The sequence below is a fragment of the Neoarius graeffei genome, chromosome 12 (assembly GCF_027579695.1).
Source record: "Neoarius graeffei isolate fNeoGra1 chromosome 12, fNeoGra1.pri, whole genome shotgun sequence".
NCBI lineage: Eukaryota > Metazoa > Chordata > Actinopteri > Siluriformes > Ariidae > Neoarius > Neoarius graeffei.
The window spans coordinates 21,636,757-21,659,615 of NC_083580.1; the positions used below are offsets into that span (position 1 = coordinate 21,636,757).

Sequence of the window (22,859 nt, forward strand, 5' to 3'; positions counted from 1 at the left end):
GTGACCGAGGCCCTGAAAGTACCCAAGGCCGAGGTCACGGTATTTCACCATATGGACCGACCTTAAGCTGGTAAATAATATATTTATTTTTTTCTTTACCAAATTCTAACAGAAAACGAGAGCGCCCGAAAGGGAAAACCGAGCCGAGGTGAGTCGCCATTTTGAATCCTCATTCACGGCTGTAATGTAAATGGATTCCTCCTCGGTATACAAGTGCACTTCCATGGCAGGGAAAAAACTACATTTTGCCGCCTATGTAGTCCCCTATTTATACAAATAGGAGTCATTCAGGATTCAGCCATGTTTTTGCTCAAACAAAGTTACACAGTATTACAGAGGCTCCAACTCTCCCGCCATGGGCGGGAGATCTCCCGCTTTAGGGAACATTTAGAAAATCCTCCCGACCTCCCGCTGACAACATAAAAATCTCCCACCCGCCCTTACTACACATGATTAGTTTAAAAAATATATAACTTGATCATGGCCGTAGCCAGCTATAAGGCCACCGAGGTCTGGACCTCGGTCATTTTTAAGAGCTGAAAATACATTTGTACACTAAATATTCAACTGAATAAAAAAATAAAGAATAACATTAAAACGTCTCTGTAAAAAGTGCATTATTAATTATGTTAAATGTTGATTCTGTCTTCTGTCTCTGTTTCGTGCGGCTCTGAGACCAAGAACACAAAAGCGAATGAGCGCGCGACTCAGGGGAGGAACGCAGTGCAGGAGACACAGGGTTTTTCATGATAACCATCAGCACACTTTCATCAAGCTGTTAAATTTACATTTTCGAAGCAGTGCAGTTTTGTCCTCATTGCTTGGGCCAGATCAAACCATTAAACAAGCTTAAATTATTCTTACTCTTGCCACATACATGATTTTTTTTTTCAAAACTGATTATATTCAGTTCAAACACCATTAAAAGTAATTTCAGGAGTAGATCTCTTGTGTGGCGTGTAATTCATCCCTCTCATTTAAATATGTCGAAATGTTTCGGCGCACGCTTTGCGCATCACGGACCTCGGTGATTTTAAAATGCTGCCTACGAGCCTGAACTTGATCCGTTTATGTTGACGAAAATTAATAGTTGACTTTCCGCTTTTCGTGTGTCTGACATTGTATGGGTGGACTCAAGTGTGTACCCCACGGTATATGCCGATTCCCCGGTCAGTTCACTGATCGGCGTCACAGGGGGATTGGAGTGAATGCCGGAGGCATGCGCGCGCGCGCAGATCAAGTGCGCATATGAATGGAGCGGAATTCGGTCCCCGCTGCGGGGTCACACTGAGCCACCCAATGTCTTAGCAGTTACCGATAAAGCATACAGATGGCACTATTAATGATATGCACGAGAGAATGAGAAAACCTGCGACACTCAACCATTTTGTTTGTTTTTTTGCGTCTGCATTTCGTCTGCATTTATCGCCTGCTCGGCTTTAACTTTATGTTCTCTTGAATGAGATAATGAAACGAAGTTCCGTTGGTGGAAATGGCGAAAGCCAAACTACGGAGAAAAAATATCAGAAAATCACCAAGATAAAGTTGGGATTGCCCATCGCGATGGTCGCCAGGGACGAATGGCGGACTATTTTGGACGGCAGCAAGACGACCCTATATCTGACACGGTTAGATCACCAGAGCAGACATTAGATTCTAACGAACATGTCTGACTTTTAACTTAGAATATTATAAGAAGAACATTATCATCAGAGGGTCTACCATTGGCAATTTATAATAGTCATTATTGACATTAACATTGACTTTAGACATATTAAAGTTTGGTCTATAGTCACTGGATTCATCTAGATCTGTTACTATTAATAAGATTTAATTGACACGAAATGTGGTGATTTATTCATATATATATATATCATTATATATACACACACACACATTATATATGGGCAGCATGGTGGTGTAGAGGTTAGCGCGGTCGCCTCACAGCAAGAAGGTCCAGGTTCGAGCCCTGTGGCCGGCGAGGGCCTTTCTGTGCGGAGTTTGCATGTTCTCCCCGTGTCCGCGTGGGTTTCCTCCGGGTGCTCCGGTTTCCCCCACAGTCCAAAGACATGCAGGTTAGGTTAACTGGTGACTCTAAATTGACCGTAGGTGTGAATGTGAGCGTGGATGGTTGTCTGTGTCTATGTGTCAGCCCTGTGATGACCTGGCGATTTGTCCAGGGTGTACCCCGCCTTTCGCCCGTAGTCAGCTGGGATAGGCTCCGGCTTGCCTGCGACCCTGTAGAACAGAATAAAGCGGCTAGAGATAATGAGATGATATACAGTTAGGTCCATATATATTTGGACACTGACACAAAATTTGTTTTTTTACCTGTTTACTGAAACATATTCAAGTTATAGTTATATAATGGACATGGACATAAAGTCCAGACTTTCAGCTTTCATTTGAGGGTATCCACATTAAAATTTGATGAAGGGTTTAGGAGTTTCAGCTCCTTAACCTGTGCCACCCCGTTTTTAAAGGGACCAAAAGTAATTGGACAATTGACTCGAAGGCTATTTCATGGGCAGGTGTGGGCAATTCCTTCATTATGTCATTCTCAATTAAGCAGATAAAAGGCCTGGAGTTGATTTGAGGTGTGGTGCTTGCATTTGGAAGATTTTGCTGTGAAGAAAACATGCGGTCAAAGGAGCTCTTCATGCAGGTGAAACAAGCCATCCTTAAGCTGCGAAAACAGAAAAAACCCATCTGAGAAATTGCTACAATATTAGGAGTGGCAAAATCTACAGTTTGGTACATCCTGAGAAAGAAAGAAACCACTGGTGAACTCATCAATGCAAAAAGACCTGGACGCCCACAGAAGACAACAGTGGTGGATGATCGCAGAATAATTTCCATGGTGAAGAGAAACCTCTTCACAACAGCCAACCAAGTGAACAACACTCTCCAGGAGGTAGGCGTATCAATATCCAAATCTACCAGAAAGAGAAGACTGCATGAAAGTAAATACAGAGGGTTCACTGCACAGTGCAAGCCACTCATAAGCCTCAAGAATAAAAAGGCTAGATTGGACTTTGCTAAAAAAGCATATAAAAAAGCCAGCACAGTTCTGGAAGAACATTCTTTGGACAGATGAAACCAAGATCAACCTCTACCAGAATGATGGCAAGAAAAAAGTATGGCAAAGGCGTGATACAGCTCATGATCCAAAGCATACCACATCATCTGTAAAACACGGAGGAGGCAGTGTGATGGCTTGGGCATGCATGGCTGCCAGTGGTACTGGGTCACTAGTGTTTATTGATGATGTGACACAGGACAGAAGCAACCGGATGAGTTCTGAGGTATTCAGAGACATACTGTGTGCTCAAATCCAGCCAAACTGATTGGTCGGCATTTCATAATACAGATGGACAATGACCCAAAACATAAAGCCAAAGCAACCCAGGAGTTTATTAAAGCAAGGAAGTGGAATATTCTTGAATGGCCAAGTCAGTCACCTGATCTCAACCCAATTGAGCATGCATTCCACTTGTTAAAGACTAAACTTCAGACAGAAAGGCCCACAAACAAACAGCAACTGAAAACCGCTGCAGTAAAGGCCTGGCAGAGCATTAAAAAGGAGGAAACACAGCGTCTGGTGATGTCCATGAGTTCAAGACTTCAGGCAGTCATTGCCAACAAAGGGTTTTCAACAAAGTATTAGAAATGAACATTTTATTTACAATTATTTAATTTGTCCAATTACTTTTGAGCCCCTGAAATGAAGGGATTGTGTTTAAAAAAATGCTTTAGTTCCTCACATTTTTATGCAATCATTTTGTTCAACCCACTGAATTAAAGCTGAAAGTCTGAACTTCAACTGCATCTGAATTGTTTTGTTCAAAATTCATTGTGGTAATGCACAGAACCAAAATTAGAAAAATGTTGTCTCTGTACAAATATTTATGGACCTAACTGTGTGCATGCATATATATATATATATATATATATATATATATATATATACATATATATATATATATAAAACTCTCAAACTTGTCTCCCTCCGATCTACTCACAGAGAGGGAGAATCTCCCTCTTTGCAATTTCCCAAGTTGGAGCCTCTGGTATTATGACCTTTACATTGCATAAATAAAGCCATTTGGTGAAACTTTGAAGAAGATTGTACTGGTTTAAAGTTTTTACCGAACGTAATATTATGTATTAGGATAACATGGTCCAAAATGGGCCTCATTAACTAATGAGATCAAACTGTTAGCCAATTACAGGTTTTTAGCTTTCTTCTGAAACGTTTTCTTTTATTTCTTCTTCCTCAGGGTAGTAAAACTCACTTTCGCTGTGAACACTGTCGTTATCGCTATCCATGCTGTAAAATTAATGCTATTTTGAATCCTCATTCATGGCTGTAATGCAAATTGCTTCTTCCTCGGTATACAAGCGCACTTCCATGGCAGGAAAAAAACTACATTTTGCCGCCTATGTAGTCCCCTATTTATACAAAATTGAGTCATTCAGGATTCAGCCATGTTTTTGCTCTGCGTTAACAACAGTTACAGGTTTTTAGCTTTCTCCTGAAATGTTTTCTTTTATTTCTTCTTCCTCAGGGTAGTAAAACTCGCTTTCGCTATGAACACTGTCGTTATCGTTATCCATGATGTAAAATTAATGCTATTCTTCTGAGAAATGCTGGCAAAAATTTATAAGATTTTTGATAATCTTATAAATAAATCTTATTTTTAAAAAAATGTTGACAAAAATTGCTACTATGTATGTTTGTTGTTGTGAACGAGCGAGTCGCCAGAGGTCCATAACTGGGGTCCGTACCGTAGGATACGGACCCGCTCGCCAGCCAATCAGAGCGCAGGATTTGATGGAAACTGGACCACGAAAAAAATTATTTTTTTATTCCCATTTATGCAGCATACAAGAGTCAAGGATGGAGATACTGTCCACTCAGAAATTTATTTAAATATAAAGGTTCTGCGTATCTGCTTTAACCATCACAATTAAATGCCTAACCTGAACCCTGTGGTTAAGTCTTAACCCTGAAACAGCCCTTTGAAGAAGCGAGGAACAGCAAAAATGTCCTCACTCTGTTTGTAAAAAAAAAAAAACTATTCCGGTCCTCAGTATGTAGCAAGTACAAGCACACACACCAGAGCATTTTTTAAGGATTTTCCACTAGGAGACCAACTGGTCTGGGCAATACAATCACAGGCCCCAGAGTCCATGCGGCTGCACCGCTGCGGCATATTCTGTGATGCAAAATGGTTCACCAATCACCATACAGACAAACACACTACAGTGACTACACAGCTATCAAGAGCAATTACCAAGCACAAATGTTATGTCAAAGACACTCAAAGTTACACAGTAATGACATCGGATTCTGACATCAGCCATCTCAGTAACCAAAATTTTAGTTTTGTTTTTCTTAACCAACATGATCTTGTGTGCATATCCTATAACATAGATCTTCGTTTTCCTTGTTAAATGTACAGTATACTTACATGGTACTTGGTTAATTAATTGCAACTGATTGAACCAAATGATAAGACATAACTTGGTTTAAAATTTGGTCTCCCAGTGAAGCTGGTTTGGCATTGACTAGGAGACCAAATCTGGCCACTGGGAGACCATCTGGTCTCCCAGTAACTATGTTAAAAAATGCTCTGACACACACACACACACACACCGCACCGACTTTTCTCTCAGCAAGACGTTCGGCTCTTCATATTACACCATTATTTAAAACTTAAGAACAGAAAAACTACGAAAATATGTAACTATCAAAGCGTTAAGTGAAATATCAAATTGTATCATCAAATAATTTACTGAAATGACAAAATACTGACGTAATCTCAACATCTGTAATATAGCTACTTTTAGATCAGATATTTTGAAAAGCAAATATGCATGTATAAATACATCAATTTGGTTTTCAAAAAATATATTAATGTTTAAAATAACTTGGTCACAGACGGGGCGAGGGCGGGCTGCGGTGTGCTCGAGGAGCGCGCGGTACCTTGGCGCCGGTGCGTCTCGCGCTGCGCGCCCGTCGTCATCCACGAAAGTGCGGTTGGTGTAGCACGCGCCACGCATGGCCGGGTTCCCCAGCTCCGTCCGTCTGCAGTTAGCGCGCGCGGCACAGAGACTCTCCTCGCGAGACGGCAGCTCTTCCTCGCGAGATTCAAATACTTTTAAATCATCTTAACTCGATGTGGAGTCTGTTCGGTCCAAAACGGCGCCTTTATGAATAAGGATATGATTCAATAACTGACTGAGATGTCGGCTTTTTACGTGAATCCTTTTTGACCTGTAGCTCATAAACCACCAGTACAGACAGTGTTCAATCCCAAATAGTTCTACACTTCCTATAAGCAAATGACATTTAGCACGCTGTTCAGTAGAACTAATGGAATTTATCCTGTGCTATAATTAATGACAAATAGCGCCATCTTGCGGGAAGCCTTGACTTGTTTCTTCCAGCCAATTACAATTCATTACATAAGGTGCTTCTGTAAGAAAAGTAACAAGTGCGCAATTTTTATGGAAATACGGCGAATGTGTCTCAAATCGACCCCGTGTTCTGTATATAGTGCACCTTTCTTACATTTTTATTCATTATTTTTAAATGTAACAGTCAGCTGATACGGGCGGCACGGTGGTGTAGTGGTTAGCGCTGTCGCCTCACAGCAAGAAGGTCCTGGGTTCGAGCCCTGGGGCCGGCGAGGGCCTTTCTGTGCGGAGTTTGCATGTTCTCCCCGTGTCTGCGTGGGTTTCCTCCGGGTGCTCCGGTTTCCCCCACAGTCCAAAGACATGCAGGGTAGGTTAACTGGTGACTCTAAATTGACCGTAGGTGTGAATGGTTGTCTGTGTCTATGTGTCAGTCCTGTGATGACCTGGCGACTTGTCCAGGGTGTACCCCGCCTTTCGCCCGTAGTCAGCTGGGATAGGCTCCAGCTTGCCTGCGACCCTGTAGAAGGATAAAGCGGCTAGAGATAATGAGATGAGTCAGCTGATACACCCACACGGAGCTCACTAAGGAGCGGTATCACAGAAGACTCTACTTGCAAGTATTTTTAAAAGTGCATTCTTCTCCACATAATGATAATGGCACAGTGGTGTAGTGGTTAGCACTGTCACCTCACAGCAAGAAGGTCCTGGGTTCGAGCCCAGTGCCCGCCGAGGGCCTTTCTGTGTGCAGTTTGCATGTTCTCCCCGTGTCCTCGGGGTGCTCCCACAGTCCAAAAGCATGCAGGTTAGGCTAATTGGTGGCTCTAAATTGACCGTAGGTGTGAATGTGAGTGTGAATGGTTGTCTGTGTCTATGTGTCAGCTCTGCGATGACCTGGCAACTTGTCCAGGGTGTACCCCGCCTCTCACCCATAGTCAGCTGGGATAGACTCCAGCTTGCCTGCGACCCTGTAGGACAGGATAAGAGGCTACAGATAATGGATGGATAATAATAATAATAATAATAAAGAAGAAACCTTTATTATTCGTCACATGCACACTTCAAGCACAGTGAAATTCATCCTCTGCATTTAACCCATCTGAAGCAGTGAACACACGCACACACTCAGAGCAGTGGGCAGCCACACTACAGCACCCAGGGAGCAGTCAGGGGGCAGGTACCTTGCTCAAGGGCACCTCAGCCCAAGGCCACCCCACATCAACCTAACTGCATGTCTTTGGATTGTGGGGGAAACCAGAGCACCCAGAGGAAACCCACGCAGACACGGGGAGAACATACAAACTCCACACAGAAAGGCCCTCGCTGGCCACTGGGTTCGAACCCAGAACCTTCTTGCTGTGAGGCAACCGTGCTAACCACTACACCACCGTGCCGCCCAATAATTATTATAATAATACTCTCTGTGATCTACCATCTTGTTGTGGTGGAGGGCCTTGTGTGTTCCGATGATCCTGAAAGCTATACTGGCAGGAGCTATGGCTCCTGGTAGGGCCACCCAAGCCAGACAGGTCGTAGGGAAGAAGCCAGACAAAGAGTAGTCCAATCTTAATCTTACTCCAGTCCATGACAGCAGGCCAGGACACCCCATGGTTGGGTATCCTCGAAATGTGAGTCTTTGAAATACCAGGTTGGGGTCTGGCATGGTATAACTTTTCCTTGATGAGGACAAGAGGGTAGTCTCTGAGCAATAGCTTGCAGGCTCCTAGTACTGGTGTTCTGCCTTGTGCAGATAAATGATAAACACACCAGGCCAAGGAAAAGGCTTTTATAAAAGGCCTTTATAAAACCAATCTCATTCATGAATGATGTTAAACAATTCTGAACCAAACTACAGTATGAACGGTATTGTTGCTCAACAAGGGCTTGGTGCTGTGCCCAGCCGTTTGGGGGTTGGAGTAAATCCAGATGGTTAGGCTCCGACCGGGCGTCATTCTGTGACTGGCCAAAATACATCAAGTATGCAACCAAAGCAGCGAAAGTGGTCTAAATCAGAGTATGAGTTATTGATTGAATGTCATGAGAGGGCTATGTTGGAAGGTGGTAGAGTGGAGGATATTGGATGCATGGCTTGAGAAAGACATCTCTATTTCAGTCAACCACCCCATATTCTGAATAGCTTAAACCTGGTTCATGTCTGAAAATGAGTTGATGAACTAGGTTTGAGCTATTCAGAATAAGGGGTGGTTGACTGAGATAGAGATATCAAGGATCAATAGAGAGAGAACCCACAATTAGGAAGGTTTGGACAGCAACAAAAGCTGCTGTGAACTATCAGTTGGCAGAGAAGATCTGGTGGAAGGTGATATGGGAAACATTGTAGAAGTGGAAACTGATGAGGAAAGCATCATTAGTTCCTACCAACAGGATGAGAACAGGTTTCAAGGAGACGTAGGTCTCCACAAAAACCAGGAGCTAGTTGAAGGAAAACATGCTTTAGTAACTAGACTATTGAAACAAATTAATGAAAGTGGAGAACACACTCCCATGAATCTACATCGTGTGGATAGGAACAAGATCAGAGAAGTCTCCAAACAGGTGAACGATATTCTCCAATATGTACCAACCCATAATATCACTGAGACTCATGACCTTATCTGGGCTGCAGCACTGTTGGCCGAAGAGCAATTGGACATCAAACAAAAGAGGGGCAGAAAGGAAATGGAGCCGTGGTGGAAGAAGAGAATAGAGAAGGACATTGTAATGTTGAGAAAAGACCTGAGTCGGATTGAACAGTGGTATAAGGGAAATTGGAAGAATGGTAAGAAGAGAGAGCAGGATGCCCTTGAAAGAAAATATCAGATATGAGCGAGTGGGTGGAGAACAGTAATTGAGCAGTTAAAGCAGATAATAATATCCAAGGCACAAAAGGTATGAAGATACATTGAACACTGTGACCAATACCAGTTGAATCATCTCATCTCATTATCTCTAGCCACTTTATCCTGTTCTACAGGGTCACAGGCAAGCTGGAGCCTATCCCAGCTGACTACGGGCGAAAGGCGGGGTACACCCTGGACAAGTCACCAGGTCATCACAGGGCTGACACATAGACACAGACAACCATTCACACTCACGGTCAATTTAGAGTCACCAGTTAACCTAACCTGCATGTCTTTGGACTGTGGGGGAAACCGGAGCACCTGGAGGAAACCCACGCGGACACGGGGAGAACATGCAAACTCCACACAGAAAGGCCCTCGCCGGCCCCGGGGCTCAAACCTGGACCCTCTTGCTGTGAGGCGACAGCGCTAACCACTACACCACCGTGCCGCCCCCAGCTGAATCAACTGCTCAAAAATAATATACAGCAATTTTTTTGGAATATTGAGGGAGCTACTAGACAAATGAAACTCTGGTTGCTGAAGAGGCATGGAAATTCTGGAGTGAAATTTGGGGGCAGTGTGTCTTACACAGTAACAAGGCTGAGTAGATTGAGGATGTGAAGGTCCAGCTTCAGGAAAAAACAAAGCAGGGGCAGATTAAGATCCACCTCAAAAATGTGTCTGCGCAAGTGAACAAGCTGCCTAATTGGAAAGCACCTGGCCCGGATGGGATCCAGGGATACTGGTTTAAATGGCTTGCTTCCATACATGGTAGGCTAGCAGAACACCTGGACGAATATGTTACCAGTGGAATCGTCCCTGAATGGATGGTAACTGGGAGAACAATATTGGTAATGAAGAATAAGAGTAAGGGTAATGTGGTTGGGAATTAATGGCCAATAGCTTGCCTGAATCTTGTCTGGAAATTATTGACAGGCATCTTCACTGAGGAGACTTACCAGTTTCTGCTAGAAAATGATCTACTCCCATATGAGCAGAAGGGATGTCGCAAACAGTCATTATGTACAAAAGATCATCTAGTGATAGATAAAACAATCCTGAAGCATTGCAAGCAATATCATATCAACTTATGCATGGCCTGGGTTGATTTCAAGAAGGCCTATGATATGGTACTTCACTCATGGATTGTTGAATCTCTTCGAACGTTTGGAATTGATGAGAATGCCATTTCCGTTCTCCAGGATGGTATGAAGGACTGGAAGAGACAGCTATATTCAAACATTGAGTACCTGGGTGATTTTAAGGTTCGGGGGGGTATTTTTCAAGGTGACTCTTTTTCACCACTGTTAGGTGTGAGTGTCATCACAAATACCTCAGTGGTGCTGAGAACGGTCAAAATGGGTTACCAGCTTGGAAAGATAGGCCCAGCTGTCAACCACTTGCTGTTCATATATGATTTAAACCTCTTTGGAAAGATTGATAGATTCCTTAGTGAAGACTGTGTAAGAATGCAGTACTGATATAGGAATGGAGCTTGGGATTTCCAAGTGGGCTGTGCTCACACTGAAGAAGGGGAAGAAAGCTCATTGTCAAGGCATTGTGCTACCAACAGATGAGGTGAAGATGGAGCTAGATAAGAGCTGGTACAAGTACCTTGGAATCCTTGAACTTGATGACATACTGCATGGTGACATGAAAGATAGTGACTACCACTTACCTGAAGAGACTTAAGCAGGTATTGAAAACCAAGCTGAATTCAAGGAATCTGATCCACACTATCAATATCTGAGCTGTAGTGGTCATATGTTACAGTGCTGGAATTGTAAAGTGGACGAAGTTGGAGATTGAGGAACTGACACAACCCCATACCATGACAGACGCTGGCTTTTGGACTTATTGCTGGTAACAGCCTGGATGGTCCTTTTTGTCTTTGGTCCAGAGCACACGGCGTCCATTTCTTGCAAAAAAGGCCGGAAATATTGATTCATCTGACCACAATATATGTTTCCGCTGTGTGATGGTCCATCCCAGATGCCTCTGAGCAAACGTTTGCCAAAGTAATCCCAAGCCCATGTGGTTATATCATCTATAGATGAATGATGCAGTGCCATCTGAGGGACTGGAGATCACAGGTGTTCAGCTTCAGCTTGCCGTAGAAGGTGAAATATCCAAATCTCTTGCAATCTTTCTTTGAGGAACGTTGTTTTGAAACATTTCAAAGGTGTTCTCAAGCATTTGTTGACAAAATGGAGATCCTTGGCCCATCTTTGCTCCTGAAAGACCAAGCCTTTCCTGGATACTGATTTTATACCAAATCATGATTACAATCACGTGTTGACATCACTTGTTTCAAATCACATCATTATTTAATTATTTTACCTCATTACTAGCCTTAAACTGCCCCCATCCCAACTTTTTTGGAATGTGTTGCAGGCCTGAAATCCAGGAATGGGTGTATATTAACAAATGAAATGAGGTTGACCAGACAAAACATGAAATATCTTAGTCTGCAAAGAAATGCAAGTTAAAGTATATTTAGAAATCACTGCTCTCTTTTTTTATTTGCATTTTCCATACCGTCCCAACTTTTTCTGATTTGTGGTTGTAATAATAATAAGCCTTTGTACACATCTTAGATGTCACTTATACACCAGCACTCTGAGCTAAACAATTTCAAAATGTAAAAATTTTGTGACTTTTTCTGAGTTGTTTATATTGTGTTGAAAATTGAGAAATTTGAAAATTATTTTTACCAAGTGCTTAGCAGGTGACACTGTTCAACACACTCACACACACAAATGCTCCCTGAGCAGGGTGGCATGGTGCTGCAGTAGTTATCACTGTCACCTCACAGTAATTAGGTTCGCACCTGACGTGGGCCTTTTTGTGTGGAGTTTGCATGTTCTTCTCGTGCCCGTGTGGGTTTCCTCTTGGTGCTCTGGTTTCCTGCCACAGTCCAAAGACATGCAGATTAGGTCAACTGGCTACACTAAATTGCTCATGCAGTACCAGTCAAAAGTTTGGACACACTCATTACTCTGAATGAGTGTGTCCAATGAGTAAGCATGTCCAAACTTTTCACTGGTACTGTAGCTGTGAATGTGAGTGTGAATGAGGTTGTTTGTCTCTGTGTTAGCCCAGCAATAGGTTGGTGACTTGCCCAGGATCTTTCGCCCGAACTCAACTGGGATTGACTTCAGTGTCCCCCGCAACCCTGAAGGATCAGTAGCATAGATAATGCAGATATGGAATATATGGATGGATGCTCCCTGACAGATGCTCCCTGAGTCATCCACACAATGAACTAATTAACTGTACTTTGGTATTAGCTCTCCAGATTTATTAGGTTGTTGTGACATCTCTCTCTCTCTTTCTCTCTCTCTCTCAACACATTCACAGACACTCAGGACTGGCTCTCAACTTATAGTGTGTGCAGACAGTAAATGATAAAGGGATTCTTGTGGGAGAAATAATACCTGCATTCTGCTCATTTTTTAATATGTTTCTATCTCCCTCTCACACATACACCTCTGTCATTCTTACTTTACACTAGGAATCTACCAACACACACTGACCGGACACCCACACATCACTCATCAACTAACTCTGTTTAATTTGTTTAATAGGATTGCTGAGCTTCTGTAGAGGAGCCTGAAGATAAAAGAAGAGGGTGTAAATTCCAGAATCATTAAAGCAAATGGAATCAAATAAAAGATTATCAAACATAAAGCTTCACAGTACTAAAAATATCTAGAAACAAGTTAAATAATTTGGTGTAATAGGAATAATTTGAATAATTTGAAATGAAGCCAAAATTCCTGTATCATATTGTCAAATTTGGAGCCAGAGTTTGCAAATAATAGTAATAGGAAATGTAATAGGAAATACTGGATCATGTTGACTATATTCAAGATATTTTCACTTGCTGTCATTTTTTTGTGGCGTGGTGCCATCTTTATTGAACAGAATGTGGTCCGGGACACCCCTGAATTCTAGTTGAATGTATTATATTAATTGCCTCTCATGGCCATTGTCTACATAGTGAAGAAGGAAGCAATCTATATTATGAAATATTCTTTCACAACTAACTCACAAATGCATTTTGCGGGGGGGAGAGAGAGAGAGAGAGAGAGAGAGAGAGAGAGAGAGAGAGAGAGAGCAGTGGTGTCTGGGGATTTTTTATTTTATTTTATTTTTAGTTAGTTTTTTTAGAATTCGAAGAGAGAATCCAAAACCTTGTAAAATGAAGTAGAAAACAGTAACTATAATAACAAAACACTTATCAACTCAAAGTGGATCATTGCAAGATCAATCAGGATTTCTCTGCAGAAAGAGAAAGGTTGTTTTGCTTATTTTAGTTTGGTTTGACATTGGTGCTGCACCATAGTGTCACAGGTTGCTTTCCACCTCATAGCTGGATAGTCACTGGTTCGATATTGTGCTTGGCTGCTGCATGTGGAGTTTCTGCATGTTCTCCAGTTTCCTCTCACCTCCCAAAAAAAGACCTGTAGGTGGATTGATACACTCAATGACTGGAGGGGGAAAAAAGAAAAAAACAACTTTGGACAGTGTAATGTCTCTAAAAAGTGAAGCAACCACAGGTCTAGCACCCCTGCTGCTGGCTGACTGTATAATGTCTAGCACTGCCCATCCTCATGTGTTTCAATAAGTCACTTTTCTAATCTAAACTCTCTTTACATCTACAGTATCTAATTTGAACAGTTAGTTTTCCCTGTGCTGATATCTGCACATTTTTTTTAAATTGTCCCACAGAAATTAGTTTTTAAAAATGTTATTCTACTATATTGTAAGAAGGCACAGATACGCTTGAAGTGATTGACAGCCTGGGTAATACACTGGACCTTGATATTGGGAGAAGAGGGTGAGCCTTCCAAATGAGTAGGTGTACCTGATTTCGACACTCATCTCTACTAAACAGACTCTGGCTCCAGATAGCAGCAAGAAATCCCTACTTTACAAATTCTGGCTCCAAATTGACAATGTGGTGGAGGAATTTTGGCTTCATTTCCATAGAACAGAAGGGCATGGAGCCAACCGTTCTTTTTTATTTATTTATTTTTACAGTCACTGACTATGATAGATAGCCTGTAGGTGTGAAAGGGTGTATGACTGTATGCATGCATGGTGCTCTGCAATGAACTGGCATCCCATACAGGGTGTATTCATACCTCTGACTCAGTGTTCCCAGGGTTAGACTCCAAATCCATTGTGACTCGAATCAAGATAAAGTAGTTACTGTGAATGAATGAATAAATTAATGAACGAATAAATGAATGGTTCACAGTTTAGTAATTCAATGCTGGTGGTATCTTGGAATGGCATTAGGTGCTTACTTGCTTATGGCTGTCCATGGGAAATTCGACGATGATGAGGTCCTCCTCTTCGTTGTCTTCTTTGCCTTCCCAGGTCTTGCTATTGTTGCTGTTGGTGTTGTCACCATCTCTCATGCGCCCTCTCATGAGAGAGAAGCCCAATGCTGGACTGGCAGATCCTGGGACAATGATGACCGGTGAAGGAACCAGGCATGGGAGCAGAGGGAAGGGATTGCCAAAGGTGTTGTTCGGCCTGTTTCTCCTCCCTCAGCCTGGTCCGTTCTTCCTCAAAGTGGCGGACTTTCTGGGAAACAATCCGCCTCCAATTCATATGGTCCTCGGAGAGGATGTCAAGGTCAGCAGGAGAGATGTTACAGGACTGCAGGGACTGCTTCAAGAAGTCCTTCCAACACTTCTTGGGTCTTCCATGGGAGTGGGTCCCTTCTGTGAGTTCTCCGTAGAGGACCATCCAGGGTATTCAGTTGGGGGCCATTCAGATAATGTGTCCAGTCCATTGGAGGACATGATGGAGGATCATGGACTCCATGCTTGTGGAGAAGGCAGATGAAGGGGGGGAGGACATAGCCTGCGCAAGAATCTGTTGTTGACCCTGGTGACGAGGGTGCGCAGTCCTCGTCTGCACCGCTTCATTCCTCGCCAGGGATCCAAGTGGCAGGCAAGGTAGCAGGACAACCAGGGCTGACAGGGAGCTGCACCTCCAATGATGGTTCCCGGGAAGATGGGGGTATGTGCCTGCGTTGGCCACAGGAATCGCCAGAGCATTTGGACCGCCTGGCTTTCAGCCTGTGTTCACCCTTCCACCAGCGATTCCAGGAATCATCCCCTTGTGGGTGTTGAGGTTGCAAGACTCTGAATTCTGAAGGGGGTATTAGGTAAAAGATCTAATAAAAAACATTTTCAACACTGTTTTGGGAGAATCGTGAAATGATGATTAAACCACGAACATTTTAGTGCTGTCTCACTGAAGAATTAACCTATTTCTGTTCCTTATAACCTTATGGTTTCAGGAGTAATCATAATATGTATTAAACCCAAATAAGTGGTGTATGGTGAGCTAACTGTAGGCAAGTCAAATTAAGCTATGCTTGAAAACAAGTTATGATTTCCCACTGTGACAAACTGCCTAACTGAACTATTTGCTGTTAACTTGGACATGCAGTATTAAAGATTGATCCATCCTGATGCCCTACATCCGGCTAGAGTCTCAGCTCATTGCTCCTGTGGAGGACGGCCCCATATGGACAGTTGAAAGTTGCACATGAAGATGGCTTTGGACACTTACGGTAATACATTTATGCCTGAGGACTACAGTTGACTTACTAACTTTAGGATTGCAGTTGTCATGAACAGTTTTGCACTCAAGTTTCCATCAATGAACAGTTTATAACTTCAACAAAACACACTTCATGTTAAAACTATAATGATTTTCCTGGTTACACAGTTGTACTTTGTGACTATACAGTTATAGAAGCGAGTTATTTATAATCGTGCTATCTGTTGTCACCCAAATGAGGATGGGTTCCCTTTTGAGTCTGGTTCCTCTCAAGGTTTCTTCCTCATGTCGTCTGAGGGAGTTTTTTCTTGCCACTGTCGCCACAGGCTTGCTCATTGGGGATAAATTAGGGATAAAATTCTGTAAAGCTGCTTTTCGACAATGTCTGTTGTTAAAAGCACGAGACAAATAAACTTGACTTGATTAAATCCTCATTCATTCATTAATGACACTGAACATCTTGTCTGAATCCAGAAAGGTATAATGTAACCTGTGTGGTGTTAGCTTACATGGAAACAGGGCTCAGGCGAATGCTGAATATATCTGCGCACACACACGCATGTACACACACACACAGGTAGACAGTCCAAGAAGGTCACGAAGAAACAGAGACATAGAAGGAGAAAGTATTTCTTCATGGGACATCATGCGGGTGAGGAAGACCTTATAAAAATTTGTTCATTTGATCTCACTTATTCTATAACTTTCCTCAGAGCCCTCTTCCCATACTCATGTATTTCCTATTCTTTTTCCCTTTCCCAGGGTTAGGCTGTAACAGAATACATTAAATGGCGATACATAATGAGAACGCAAAACTGAAAAATCTGTATTCAGTCCATGATGCATTTTGAAAAGGTAGTTTTCAGAATACAGGTACTTTTTAGTGTAGCACTATGTCACCTATGAAATTCTGTTCTATTACTTAGTCTTGACAAATAATTATCAGAAGCAGCAGTTTCCAAACAATTCACAAAATAATTTTGCTTTCATGTCACTTTGTGCTTTATTTGTCTTGGTATGTGGTTAACATTACTTCCGTCAGAGTGTGTGTGTGAGAGATATATATATTATACATATATATAAATTTTTTCGAGGGGCGGCACACTGGTGTAGTGGTTAGCGCTGTCGCCTCACAGCAAGAAGGTCCGGGTTCGAGCCCCGTGGCCGGCGAGGGCCTTTCTGTGCGGAGTTTACATGTTCTCCCCGTGTCCGCGTGGGTTTCCTCTGGGTGCTCCGGTTTCCCCCACAGTCCAAAGACATGCAGGTTAGGTTAACTGGTGACTCTAAATTGACCGTAGGTGTGAATGGTTGTCTGTGTCTACAGTATGTGTCAGCCCTGTGATGACCTGGCGACTTGTCCAGGGTGTACCCCTCCTTTCGCCCGTAGTCAGCTGGGATAGGCTCCAGCTTGCCTGCGACCCTGTAGAACAGGATAAAGCGGCTAGAGATAATGAGACGAGATGAAATTTTTTCGACAAATATCTGCAGTAAGTGAAATGGATTTCATACTCATCTAACTGATTTTTAAAAATACTTGAGTAGGTATTAATTACTTATTGCTTTATGCATTATGTTTTTATTTGATTCTGAAAAGTGTATCTTTCTTAGTTCAAAGCTTATGCAAAATAATAAGCATATACTGCACCAGTATTTTTTTTTTTACACAGTTAGGCAAGATCATCTAGATGTTTTACAGTTAGTAAAAACTAAGCTTGTTTAAACAGCTTGAGCAGTCTGATTTTTCTCACATTTCTAGTCCATTCACATTGATACCTGATTATTCTATGTTAAGAGGAACATCTTGTTACGGTATTCACCATCCAGTAGCATAACAGAAAGAAAGCCGCACATCATTGACACTGAGGAACAGTGACTATAGTAATATTTTACGATGATAATACAGCACCATGGCTTTTTTTAGGAAGCATTCTAAATTCAATTTAATTAAATTCAAATTGATTTGTATAGCACTTTTACCAATGGACATTGCCACAAAGCAGCTTTAGAGAACTATGTAAATTACAGATTAAAATTTCTAAATGCATTATAGGTTCTGATTTAGACGTACAACACTGTGCTTATTTTTTGAGTACAAACTTTGTTATAGATTTTTATTTTATGACTTCTACATTATGGAACCAGTACAAAAAACACTTCCATCCATTATCCGTAACTGCTTAACCTATGCAGGGTCACGGGCAAGCTGAAGCCTATCCCAGCTGACTATGGGCAAGAGGCAGGGTACACCCTGGACAAGTCACCAAATCATTGCAGGGCTGACACACAACCATTCACACTTAGTCAATTTAGAGCCACCAATTAGCCTAACCTGCATATCTTTGGGGGGAACCGGAGCAAACCCATGCACACATGGGGAGAACATGCAAATTCCACACAGAAAGGCCCCTGTCAGCCACCAAACTTGAACCCAGAACCTTCTTGCTGTGAGGCAACAGTGCTAACCACTACACCACCGTGCCAACTACAAAAACAGTTTATATTTCCAAATGTTAGTTTTCCAGCACAAAATTAAATATTACAGAAAAATGTTTGCATGTCAGTAAAAAAAAGCAGCATATTACATACCAGACCAATTTTCAGACAAAAACGTAATGAAGGCTACATTTTGCTGCAAAAAAATAAGAAGGAAGTGTGACAATCAAAGTGTCCAGAAGAACTGTGGATGATTCTGTAAGATGCTCAATAAAACCTACAGCTCATTTCCTTATAAAACTGCAGTCACTGTACCTGAGGGTCATCATACCAAACACTGACTTTTTTATGCATGACTGCTTACCGATCTTTATGGTATTTTTTTAAATGTAGAAACACTTAATTTCGTTATTTTTGAAGGCAGCTTTGCTCTACAGCATTTCATTGCATGTGTCTAAGACTTTTGCACAGTACTGTATATTGTAATAGAAAACATTAATAAATACATTTAATAATGTTTATTCAATATAAATGCACAACATGGGACTTTCTTCTTATTTTTGTGTTTCTTCTAGTTAATCACCTAATTAAATCATACTGATTTGTAAGTAAGCATATTGTGCATCTCTCCATTTTTCTTTCTCTTTGACTTTCTTGCATCTTGTTTTTGTTCTCTTCCCTCTTGCTTTTCTGTCAGTTTTAGTTCTCACACTTTTAGTTCTCAACTATACAGTGGTGCTTGAAAGTTTGTGAACCCTTGAGAATTTTCTATATTTCTGCATAAATATGACCTAAAACATCATCAGATTTTCATAGAAGTCCTAAAAATAGATAAAGAGAACCCAGTTAAACAAATGAGACAAAAATATTATACTTGGTCATTTATTTCTTGAGGAAAATGATCCAATATTACATATCTGTGAGTGGCAAAAGTATGAGAACCTTTGCTTTCAATATCTGGTATGGCCCTCTTGTGCAGCAATAACTGCAACTAAACGTTTCTGGTAACTGTTGATCAGTCCTGCACACTGGCTTGGAGGAATTTTAGCCCATTCCTCTGTACAGAACAACTTCAAACACTGGGATGTTGGTGGGTTTCCTTACATGAACTGCTCGCTTCAGGTCCTTCCACAACATTTTGATTGAATTAAGGTCAGGACTTTGACTTGGCCATTCCAAAACATTAACTTTATTCTTCTTTAACCATTCTTTGGGAGAACAACTTGTGTGCTTAGGGTCGTTGTCTTGTTGCATGACCCACCTTCTCTTGAGATTCAGTTCATGGACAGATGTCCTGACATTGTCCTTTAGAATTCGCTGGGATAATTCAGAATTCATTGTTCCATCAACGATGGCAAGCCGTCCCGGCCCAGATGCAGCAAAACAGGCCCAAACTATGATACTACCACCACCATGTTTCACAGATGGGATAAAGTTCTTATGCTGGAATGCAGTGTTTTCCTTTCTCCAAACATAATGCTTCTCATTTAAGCCAAAAAGTTCTATTTTGGTCTCGTCCATCCCCAAAACATTTTTCCAATAGCCTTCTGGCTTGTCCACGTGATCTTTAGCAAACTGCAGACGAGCAGCAATGTTCTTTTTGGAGAGCAGTGGCTTTCAACCCTGCCATGCACACCATTGTTGTTCAGTGTACTCCTGATGGTGGACTCATGAACATTAACATTAGCCAATGTGAGAGAGGCCTTCAGTTGCTTAAAAGTTACCCTGGGGTCCTTTGTGACCTTGCCGACTCTTACACGCCTTGTTCTTGGAGTGATCTTTGTTGGTCGACCACTCCTGGGGAGGGTAACAATGGTCTTGAATTTCCTCCATTTGTACACAATCTGTCTGACTGTGGATTGGTGAGGTCCAAACTCTTTAGAGATGGTTTTGTAACCTTTTCCAGCCTGATGAGCATCAACAACGCTTTTTCTGAGGTCCTCAGAAATCTCCTTTGTTTGTGCCATGATACACTTCCACAAACATGTGTTGAGAAGATCAGACTTTGATAGATCCCTGTTCTTTAAATAAAATGGTGCCCACTCACACCTGATTGTCATCCCATTGATTGAAAACACCTGACTCTAATTTCACCTTCCCATTAACTGCTAATCATAGAGGTTCACATACTTTTGCCACTCACAGATATGTAATATTGGATCATTTTCCTCAATAAATAAATGACCAAGTATAAGATTTTTGTCTCATTTGTTTAACTGGGTTCTCTTTATCTACTTTTAGGACTTGTGTGAAAATCTGATGATGTTTTAGGTCTAAAGGGTTCACAAACTTTCAAGCACCACTGTAAATAATGTATAAATAATACATAAATCTCTCTCCCTCTCTGCTCAGGTCTGTGTATTCAGGTTGCACACCCATCAGTGGTGTTTCCTGCTCTGTAATGTTGTGCTGTTCCATGCGCTGTTGTTTGGTGGTGACATTGTGGAAGAGTTCCTGCTCCAGTCTTCTCCAGCTGCTTATACTGACCGTGCTGTACTTGAGCTCCGTGAGCGTGCACGCAAACTGGATCTGAGTGGTACTATGCCCAACTCCTCACAGATTTACCCTATTAACTTCAACCCCTGCCTTCATCACCAAGACCTCCTTTTTCTCACTATTGTGTTTAGTGGCCCAAATAATGCCAGCCAGAGAGAAGCAATCAGAAGCTCATGGGCCAATCAGACATTGGTGAAGGACGTGGCAGTACGAACCCTGTTCTTTCTAAACCCATCCATCTTGGAGACAGAGCATCAGGTGGTGTGGGAAGAGGCTGTCCGTCATGGTGACATGGTACAGTGTGAAGGGCCTTTGTCACGCAATCACTGGGGTCAGGTCAAACTAGCTCTGCAATGGGTTCTGTTTTTCTGTCCTCATGCCCGATTTGTGGTTTTGACAGAGGATTCAGTTTTTTTAAATGTTCCAGCACTTGCCACCTACTTGCTTACTCTCCGTACACATCCCGATGATCTGTACCTGGGCAGGGTCATTCATCATGCTTCACCTGAACGAAACTTTAACAAACCCCATTATGTCTCCTTTCACCTCTACCCAGACAGGTCTTTCCCTGACTACTGCTCTGGCCCTGCCTTCCTCATGTCACAGGACGTAGTGCGTAAAGTTCACGTGGCATCTCAGGATATAGCTCTGGCCCTCCCATCAGATGTCTTAATTGGTCTGTGTGCAAGAGCAGCAGGCATTGTGGCTACCCATAGCGCACGCTTTTCTGGAGAACGGCATGTGCGCTACAACCCCTGCTGCTATAACTTCCTGTTCAGCTCAGCCTCAGTGGATGCAGAGCTGATGCGCATGGCCTGGAGAGATTTGGGCAAGGGACGAGGGCGGCACTGTAGCATGTTAGAAACGTATTATAGTTTGGTAGTATGCAAGGCTATGACTTACCTAAACAGTGTTAATTTTCTCAGTGGTAACAACACAAAAGATTGAATATGTCCATGTAAATGTTCATGCTTAATAGAAGTAGCTACAAAAGTATACAGTGTCTTGCAAAAGTATTCATCCCCCTTGGTGTTTGTCCTGTTTTGTTGCATTACAAGCTGGAATTAAAATGGATTTTTGGAGGGTTAGCACCATTTGATTTACACAACATGCCTACAGTTTAAAGGCGAAATCATTGTTTTTTTGTGACACACACAATAATTAAGATGAAAAAAAAAACAGAAATCTGGAGTGTGCATAGGTATTCACCCCCTTTCATATGAAACCCCTAAATAAGAGCTGGTCCAACCAATTCACTTCATAAGTCACATAATTAGTTGATTAAGATCTGCCTGTGTGCAATCAACAGTGGCGGAACAACTGCACACAAGGCCCTGGGGCAAAACACCAATCAGGCCCCCCCACATGGCAAAATTGCAAACAAACAAATTAGAAGGCTTGCGGCATATAGGCCTACTCAGGCTATATCGAACAAAAAGCAGTTTTTAAGAACGTAGCCTTTGGACCTAGCCATGGCGAAATTGCAAACAAACAGAAGGCCTGCGGCATATAATCAGGCTATATTAGAACAGAACTTGCTCAAAGTTTTTTTTTTTTTTATTATTAGTATTTTATTTTTTATAGGCCTACATAGCCTGCATTTTCCATTCATTTTTTATTATGTTCCAAATAGACACTAAACAACAACAGCAAAAAAATCCAGCAATCATGAATGATATACCCTCATTGTGTAAGCTCGTCTTCAACTACAAAGCCGACACAGAAACCTACGTTCGTCATTAAAAAGGCATTCGACGCGCCTTGCGCTCCGCAAAGTTGTCGACTATTTGAGGGATGTTAAGCGCTCTTGCTCGCTCATTCTCAATTGATAAAATGGCCAATCCACAGAGTCTCTCTTGACCCATTGCACCCCTGAGATAATTTTTTTATCAATTTTAATAAAGAGCGCTCTGTCGTCGCAACTGAGACGGGGAGAGTGAGAAAAAGCAAGAAGGCCGTGCACACCTCACTAAATGTAGAAGTTACTGCTGGATGATCTACTACCAGCAACCTGGCCAGGCTAAGCACAGATGTGTGTCTCGCTATCTGCTCCTTGAAACAAGCCCTAAATGACACTAG

General features: G+C 42.1%; 2 protein-coding genes across 2 annotated transcripts in view; one reads left to right on the forward strand and one right to left on the reverse strand.

Moving 5' to 3' along the window:
- kcnt1a (potassium sodium-activated channel subfamily T member 1a) overlaps positions 1-14,692 on the reverse strand; it is a 193,863-nt gene extending 179,171 nt beyond the window's left edge. The window contains exon 1 of the mRNA XM_060936623.1: positions 14,579-14,692. Within this exon, the coding sequence (XP_060792606.1) occupies positions 14,579-14,692 (114 nt within the window). The remainder of the gene's footprint in view (positions 1-14,578) is intronic.
- A 55-nt stretch (positions 14,693-14,747) lies between these two features.
- LOC132895794 (beta-1,3-galactosyltransferase 9) lies at positions 14,748-21,728 on the forward strand. Its single transcript, XM_060936624.1, has 3 exons — positions 14,748-15,031; positions 16,371-16,503; positions 20,637-21,728. Exons 1-3 carry the CDS (start codon positions 14,748-14,750, stop codon positions 21,726-21,728), a joined length of 1,509 nt encoding a protein of 502 aa, XP_060792607.1.
- Positions 21,729-22,859: the final 1,131 nt, after the last annotated feature.